Raw genomic sequence first — 8,878 nt, forward strand, 5'->3', positions numbered from 1 at the left:
GTACAGAGGAATAATCTTTGAGTCCTCAGGAATGGCAACGCATAGGAGGTATCATGGGCGAAACAGTATACTCTGTTATGTCCATAGTACTGCTCATATTTTTATAGGCGACGGTTACCACTTTATATCAGGTAGGCTGTCAGCTTGTTTGCCATTCTAAATTGTATTAAAAAAAGATATATAACAGGCTGCCTATTTTAAAAGTGATTTACTTTAACATTAGATTTTATTGAATCTATAGACATATTTATGTACCAAAGTGCTGAACCGAAATGCCGGTAGACCGCTATGGCAATGAAACGAATGAGTGGCAATGTATCCAGTGTCTCCAAAACCAGTTAACGTAGCCAAGTTATTCGGCGGGGAAAGTCATTAGCAATTCAAATACCTAACCACCGCATGGTTACTCCCACTGAAGAGGGGATTCTCTTTCACATGACCGCTTTTGTAAATTATTTATTACTGTTTGGCCAGTTGCAAACTCCGCTTTGTTTCTATGGAAATATGACATCGCAAATGGAAATAATTTGTGATATTTGACGTTGTTGTTACATTTGACTGTCCTATTTACTGAGCCTCGTTAGGGATAATAAAAAAATATTTTTTAAACTTTTTATGTTTGTTTAGGACTGCTTGATACGCGTAGAATGTGGTCTGGCTATTCAAAATGACATATTTTACTGTATTAGCTTTTGTAAGTATTATTGAAAAAAAGGTCAAGTGCGAGTTGAGTTCATGCACTGATGGTACTGGATCATATTTTTGTGTTATGGATAACAATAATAATTATTCTTTATTTTAATAGATTTGTCACGAACGGTCCTGAAAATAAAATTATAATATATTAAAATTACTATTTAGTAAAAAAATTTATAAAAAAAATATTATTATTAGATACTCCACGTAGAAGTTTTCAGCGTGTGAAGTGAGCATCGCAGTCACGTGACAGCGCATGGTTGAAAGAGCCGCAAGAATTTCAATCAGAGCCACCGAGGCTTTGCTTGAGACAAATTGCAGATGGCTTTTTAGGTAGATACACTACGTTTGAGGCATTTGTTCGTGTCGCACCTAGCAATTTAACATTTTAGTGCATTCTGTAAAAGATTTATTCTTTGAAGTCTTTAACATTGTAGACTATTCACGTTCTACAGTTAACACTTTCCATCATTTTCAAACGACTTCAAAAAGAAGTAAGTTTTCAATTTGGTTGTTTTTATGTTTATTACCTTGTAAATCTCTCAGTTGTAAACCGTATTGGAAAATTATTTTTTCGTCTGAAATATTTACTCACAGATTGGTCGTATAGAAATTTTATAAAAATCGATTCACTAGTTTAGTTTTTAAATCGAAATAGGTAGTTTGGCTACAGTTGAAGTATTTTTTTTGTAGAACACAATCTTAAATTATATCTGCTTAGTTATCATTGTAAGTCGTGTTAAAAAATTATTTTAACCTAACCTAGTTGTGAGAGATTTACCTTACGTACTGCAATCATGAAGATAACAATTTATAATTATGAATTATGAAGATGATAATTTGTATTATGAATATATCAATTACATTTCATGATTATTTGAAATATCGGAAACAGCGCCGTTTATTGAACTAGGAGGCGCGCCGCTACGAGATAATTGGAGTTGCGTATAAGGACATTAATAACAAAACAGATACCTATTAGACGGCAGGATCGGGACCCCTGCCGCTTGTTATACCCGAAACAAGGAAATCGTAATAAAGTTAAGGGATACGCCCGTTGCCCGGTAATAGAGATGGGCAATCCACCTGGGTGGGTTTAAAGTCTGGTGGGTAAAAACCGGGTGTTTTGGGTTTATTGGGTTTAAACCCCATAAACACCCAAATTTTTGGGTGTTTATGATTTTGTACTTCATCATCGTCATCTCAGCCGCAAGACGTCCACTATACTGGACATAGACAATATTATTATGCAGCCTACAGAATAAAAAACTTTTAATTTGATTTTGAGTTTATTAAGAAAGAGATGAAAGTAAAATGTAAAACTACAGTCAATCACTGTCAGATTCAGAGTTATTACAAGCGATGAATTGTATAGGTTCGATAGGCTCTATTTCGTCTAAACTGTTATGTTCATTTACTTGCTCAATGAAAGCTTCTAAGGTATTTTCTTCATTAAACTGAATGTCCTCGCATTCAGCTTTATGTTTAAGATTCCAGTTATAACAAATGAATGAAATTTTTTCAGTTCTTTCAGTTGTAAGTCGATTTCTTTTGTTATTATGTATGTAGCCTTGGATACTAAAGGAACGCTCAGTGGCTGCCGAAGTACAGGGAGCTGATAGAATACGAATCGCTACTTTGCTTAACTCAGTGGAACCACAAATACCTTTCCACCATATTAGGGGCTCAATGCTATCTAATGAGCTCCATACAAATCCTCTGGCCCAAAAGTTTTCTTTAGCTTTATAACACGCCAAATCTGCCATTACATTTGACAAACTTAAGTGTTGGCTTAAATTGTAGATAAACTCCATACCCTTAAGTTCTTCCTCTTGAGTAAGTTCGACTCCTAGAGTCCTGGGGTCTAGAATATATGCTGCAAAATGTATTGGCCTCATTGCCATATTGCATCTTGAAGATACTGATGTTAGAATCTGCTGTTTGCTTTCTTCGCTCAATGTCGAAATCTCATTTAATGCAAAACGTATCTTAGCTTGTACATCTCTAAATGTAATGTATGTGCGATGCAAACGATTCTGGTCGCTCTCTAAGTAAAATATGCTTTCAGTGACTGGTTCCAAAATACTTATACATTCCCCTGTCTTCGTCCAGAAATCATCACTTAGAATTAAATCTTTAATATCTCTTGAAATTACCACATCTTCTCTAACTGTTAATATTTGCAAAGCTATCTTATTTGCTTTCAAACTTTTTAACGAAGTAACATGACTTCCCCATCTTGTAGCACAAGGCAATTTTAGTGTTTGTGTAGAATCTTCACCCTGCCTTGATTTTATCAACAAGGAACTTAATCGTTGACTCCTTTTAACAGTTTTTATTATATTTATGGCTTGCATAATAAACACAGTTACTTCTTGTATCTTTACAATATCTTGGCACAACAAGTTAAGGATATGTGCACAGCAACCGAGAGGAACAACATGTGGATATTTGAGTTTTGTTAATTCGAATGCCTTTTGTATATTTCTAGCGTTATCGCCAATAAGTACAAGAAACTTATTTGCTCCATACACTTTCATTACTTTTTCAACTTCTTGGCTAAGGTATTCACTAGTGTGAGGATTACTTTCTGTATTCAAACTTTTAACGTATGGAGGTTGAGGTTTTGATATAAGAAAGTTTATTATTCCTTCATTTCTTAAATTAGACCAGCCATCGCACTGAAGGTGTAAGTAACTACAAGCATTTAGTTCCTCATTTAACTCAAAACGCATTTCTCTATATATTTTATCTAAGTATTTTGTCGCTAAAGCTTTACGTGAAGGTATTTTAAATTTTGGTTGCAATTTTTCGAAAAATTGTATCCATAAAGGATGTTGCACCATCGATAATGGCGTCCCTGTTACAAATATAGCTCTCGCTAATTCTGTTTTTATATGATCATCGGTGTCTTGAAACTCAGCATTTATTGTAGTGTTAGCAGACGACGAGGGGCTTATAAAAGAATCATTTGTCTCTATATCTGACAGTCCAGACATTTTGGTTTTGGACGAGCTATCTTTTATAAGTTTCATAGAGTCTTTTAATGTTTCTGGAGATTTTGGACAAGTGATAAGATGTTGAAGCATTTTGGCAGCATTACTGAATTTGTAGACCTTATTACAAAGCTTGCAAGAAACAGACTTGTTTGGTAAAGTACGGTAGTGCTCCCATATGCGTAAATCTTTAGGTCTCCCCATTGAACCTAAAAAAATGAACGATGATTAGTTGGTCTGACGAAAATTCAACAATAGAGTGCCTATTTTTTTACAATGATTATTTCTTGTTATTTACAATAAATTTATTAAAAAAATAATAAAATAAATACAAAAAACCTTTGTAAAATTACATCTCCTCGGAGGATTAAACGCAGACGCTAGTTTATTATCGTATTGTTCTGTATTTTTCTCAGCAACTTCTTTAATTCGATTAGGTACTTACGCATATTATGTTAAAAATAAATATCTAGTACACATCTTAGGCTATCCACCATTATTATCCAATGACGACTCTCAGCTAACTATGCACTATCATCCAAAATAAACGTGTATGGAAAATTTTATCCCAGTCGGTTGAGGATTGAGGATAATTGCATCAACATACGAACATATCTACATACTTTTATTTACATAACGCAAGCTAAATAAAAGCTTGTAATAATACATCTAATTTTAAGTTAAAATTGTTAAGTGATCATGATATAATTGTATCATTCAAAAATCCACTTACCTTTAATTATTTCTTGTTAAGTATAAATATTATTTCAAATCTGCTCCCTTAATATGCACTTTTTTACTGCTTTTCCTACCTAACACGTTACCAGGAAGTCACGTTACCAGAGTCAGAGTAATAGTGAACACGTTTGACAGTAATTGTCGTCGCCTCATATTCAGCGTCGACGAATAGGGGAATCCCCAGTCATAATGTATTGCATGCGTGGCGGTCTTACTTCAAATCCATAAACAAAGAGATAATTACAGAACTCGATACTAGATGGCGCTGTTTTTGTTTGAAGAAAGTTTGCGGGCTAAAATACATAGAATTTCATCAATGACTTCCACAAAGAACAACATTTCTGTTTTTTCTAAGTCCGTATCTCTTCCGTATATTTCATAAGATATAAGCTTGGGCTACATTGTTATGCAACGTGATTTTGTCGCTGTCTTGCTAGCAGGGTTGACAGATATACGATTTAAATCGTACTCATACTATTATTTGTCTATTTTTTAATGTACGATCGTAAAGATTATGATCGTAATTCGCACAAAAACATACGACTTTTTGGTTACCTGGCAACATTTTTATTATGAAACGAACATGCTCACATCATCAGTCACATGCAACAATTTATTGGGGATTTCCCCTTCACATCTGGCAGTCCTGCTTGCTAGAATATAGGTAAGTCAGCCACAGTTACTGACGATCGATATTTAAAGGGTATTGGTTTTGTGCTAAATATTTCATAAAAACGTTATTTAATACTTTGTGGATTATTAATTTAGTTGATAATCACTGGAAGTAAAATGGATGCTAATTTGAGAGATCAAGATCTTCGTATAAAACAGTTAATAAAAGAAAATCTACGTAAGTACTCTTTTTATACCTAGGTAGGTAAGGTATAATAAACACAAAAGGTACTTAGATCGCGTGTGTTCGAAGCATTTATTCTAATAAATTTAATTTAAAATTGTAGAAAGAAAAAAATGTCTGCCAAGCCGTAGCCGAAGCCGATCTCCAAATATATTTGGCGATAGTGAGACCCAGTGTCCAGATGATTTACCCAGCGTCGTCGCAACAAAGAAAAAAAACGAGGATAAAGTAAAAGAAAATTTACTGAAAGAAGAAACAAACTGTTCTAAATGCTTAATTTATGGAGAAGAGGATAAAAGAAATGAGTATTTCGGACTGTTAGTGGCTCAAGAATTTAAATATATACGGCCATGTGTGCGAACGAGGTGTTATGAAGAAATTTTAAAGTATCTACGGGAAGCAAAAGGCCAACATGTTGATCAACTGCAACATGAAAACACTGAAAATTAATTACTTTCATTTTATTATATATAGATTTTTAAAATTTCCTGAAATATTATTAGTTAACGTTTTATTTAATATTGTAGAATTGATCAATACAATTTATAAAAATAATTTATTGGTATTACTTACATATTTTCAAAAAAATACGTAAAAACCTATTTTTTTGGGTGATTATGGGAGTTTATGGGTGTTTATTGGGTTTTTACCAAAGCACCGGGTTTAAACCCGGTGCTTTGCCCATCTGTACCCGGTAATATTGTTAAGGAAAATCGAGGTACGAAGTACGGTCGTGATTGAGATCCGCACAGAAGTGACGATGTTGACCCAGTCGCAAACCGATTTGATTGAGTTTCTCCAATTATAGATAAGTATATGGGGGAACTAATGTGTGAAACATTCGTTACGATACCATAGTGTCTACGAGTGCTGATTCAAACAATTTAACATTTTGTTACATGAAAAGACTTCAATATGATTAATGAAATCGTGGAACCTTAATTAGAACTAAAAACAAAGATACTGCATAACATCAAAGTAAGACCTCCTTCTTTTTGAAGTCGATTAAAAACTAATTTCGAAGAAAAGACGTTGAAATATATTTTTCTTTCTTTAAAGATATATATATACCTACAAGTCACATGTAAATCCCAAAATATTAATCGTTATATATTATAATGGCATCGTCAATGGTTTGTATTGACGCCTCAGATTGGCAGCGCGGCTTCGGTTTCATCTATGCGAAGGTACTGTTTACTACAAAGCTAAATCAAATGTCATTTCCATTGAAGTCCATAATCACCGTACTGCCTTTGATAAACTGAGCTTGTTACTGCGGTGGACGCATTTAACGTATGGATTTAGGCAACTATATGTGCAAATATATAGATATTGTTGAATTACCCACATTAATCAGGTGACTGAAGTGTGTCTAGGCTCGGCGCAAATTACGACGTGGGTAGGGTCCCCACAGACCGTAATAAGATACACTAATGTAATTAACTGTAAAAGCCTACTTAACGCGTTTTATTACCTACCTATATAAGTAAATATTCTACCTAAGAAATGGTTTTTGGATAATTTGTTAACTGAAAAAAAAAAGTTGTTTAGTTGTGACCGCTGAGTTCAAATTATTGGTTATCCAAATCGGAATTAAATATGACGTAATTTACCTATATACAGAAATAATGTAAAAGTGAAATGAGAACTCTTTTTAGAGTTTCCTGAAATACTTAAGTTTATATTTAAATAGATTTTTTATTATCTATCTAGTTTATGTAACCTTACATTTATATTACATTTATTTATTTAGTGTTCCACTTGTTAAAATAGCCTTATTAGGATATTTTCACAGATTTTAAAAATAAGGAGTTTATCAATACGACTGCATTTTTCTATTTACTAAATGATATCTTCATCAATACTGCATCGCTTTCAATAATCCTTTTTCGAACCAGTAGAGTTTACTTTCATGTTAGTTCCTCACAAATTTTATTACTATTGAAAAAATTGTGTGTGAATAGTATATATATAAGTTAGAATTAAATAATAGATTATACAATAATAACTATTGTGGTAGTTTTCTTTTTTTTTTTGTAAGAGTCATATTTTCTAATTAGGTAGATTTATAACTTTGTATTATGGTGAAGTTTGAGTCACGTGCTATATTCATGAGAGAATACTCGCTTAAACCAACACCAGTCAGGTCATAGAAGACAGACCCACAATGTATTATTATGAGACGCTCGCTAACAAACTCTATTTGCTCAGGGTCGATGTTTTCGAAACAGCTATTTGTTTACTTACTCTCACAAGTTATTATTATTAAGGGCGTAAGTTGATTTAAATGAATACGCGCCTAAATTAATTATTTTATTTATTGTTATAACAATCCTAATAATCTGTTTACTTTCTAAGTAATTAATATGTATATTTTTATTACAAAATTAATCTATCCTCTCCTCTATATAACTAAGTTAAAAGTTAATATTGTAATAGCTGTTGCCGCATGCTTCTTCGATTAAATTATTTCTTTCTTTCTTTCTTTCTAATAGTGGAATAATTAAGGACGTTTCACTTGACTTTGACAGCCTACTGACTAGGTTGGTATATACTTATTATACTATTATCAGATCAGTAATTAATTGTAATTCGATTTTATATAAATAAATATACTCGCTATGAAAATTTATATTCCTTTTTATTAATAAATTTATATCCTCCTAAAATAAACAGTCAAAGATCAAATATCTACAAAAGCCTATTCAAATGAAAATTCCGTTAAATTTTCTCAGTTCTTAGTTTGCATGCTTTGTTACCTTTTTCTTATTTCAATTTTAATTTTAACTTCCGGAAAAAAAGCTTACAAATATTCTCTGAAAACAATACACTGATAAAGTCTAAGAAGGGGATTAATTTATTGTTAAATTAATTTTGACGGTAAAATATTTTACAAGGGGAGCAAAAGCTCGCGCTAATTGGATTAAAATTTTAGCACTCCTTGCGGCTGCTGAAGCTATTGATTTTTGATTTGAACAAAGACAACCAAACGTGAGCTCTGTTTAATCTCAGCAAAATCCAATTATTTCTCAAATAAATACAACAAGCTCCTAAAATTTACCTTAGAGTTTATTTCCATATTAAGCTGTTGCATAAAAAAGTTAAAGACGACGTTTAATTGGATTACTAAGGGAACATATTTAAAATTTTAAAGTTGTGAAAAAGTGACTTTTTATATTTAATATAATATTATATTATATTCAATATAACATATTAAAATAGTCCCAAACAATATTTAGAACACGATTAGTTAATTTTTTTATTTATCATATTTCAAACGAAATGTGTTCCTCAATCGTCTTAAAGCAAAAAATACTAAAAACATGCATATATATATATATATATATATATATATATATATATATATATATATATATATATATATATATATTGCATAAGATTACTATTTTTAGTATAACTTTAACATTTTATTTACGAGTATACAATTTTGACAATTTTGTCCCTGGACAATGTGCTTACGGCATAACCTATTTTATACTATGAGTTAAAAGTCATAATTAACAGTTCTGCTTTATTTTTTTTATATAGATTTCTGTATACTATATTATTGAAAACTCTCAATAAAAGAAAT

At 31.9% G+C, this 8,878-nt stretch overlaps 2 protein-coding genes across 2 annotated transcripts; one reads left to right on the plus strand and one right to left on the minus strand.

Moving 5' to 3' along the window:
- Positions 1-1,768: 1,768 nt before the first annotated feature.
- LOC128202510 (uncharacterized) lies at positions 1,769-4,533 on the minus strand. Its single transcript, XM_052903105.1, has 2 exons — positions 4,426-4,533; positions 1,769-3,901 (listed from the first exon to the last, which is right to left on the minus strand). Exon 2 carries the CDS (start codon positions 3,894-3,896, stop codon positions 2,025-2,027), a length of 1,872 nt encoding a protein of 623 aa, XP_052759065.1. The 5' UTR covers positions 3,897-3,901; positions 4,426-4,533; the 3' UTR covers positions 1,769-2,024.
- A 628-nt stretch (positions 4,534-5,161) lies between these two features.
- On the plus strand, positions 5,162-5,736 carry LOC128202511 (uncharacterized). The gene is made up of 2 exons (XM_052903106.1): positions 5,162-5,280; positions 5,390-5,736. Exons 1-2 carry the CDS (start codon positions 5,220-5,222, stop codon positions 5,734-5,736), a joined length of 408 nt encoding a protein of 135 aa, XP_052759066.1. The 5' UTR covers positions 5,162-5,219.
- Positions 5,737-8,878: the final 3,142 nt, after the last annotated feature.

Source organism: Galleria mellonella, unplaced genomic scaffold (genome assembly GCF_026898425.1).
Source record: "Galleria mellonella isolate WM207_F2 unplaced genomic scaffold, CSIRO_AGI_GalMel_v1 utg132, whole genome shotgun sequence".
NCBI lineage: Eukaryota > Metazoa > Arthropoda > Insecta > Lepidoptera > Pyralidae > Galleria > Galleria mellonella.

Bases quoted from the DNA above. Each gene is read 5' to 3' on its own strand.
- LOC128202510 (XM_052903105.1), bottom strand. From the start codon at position 3,896: ATGGGGAGACCTAAAGATTTACGCATATGGGAGCACTACCGTACTTTA.
- LOC128202511 (XM_052903106.1), top strand. From the start codon at position 5,220: ATGGATGCTAATTTGAGAGATCAAGATCTTCGTATAAAACAGTTAATA. The intron at 5,281-5,389 runs GTAAGTACTCTT...TTAAAATTGTAG, and splicing joins GTTAATAAAAGAAAATCTAC to AAAGAAAAAAATGTCTGCCA.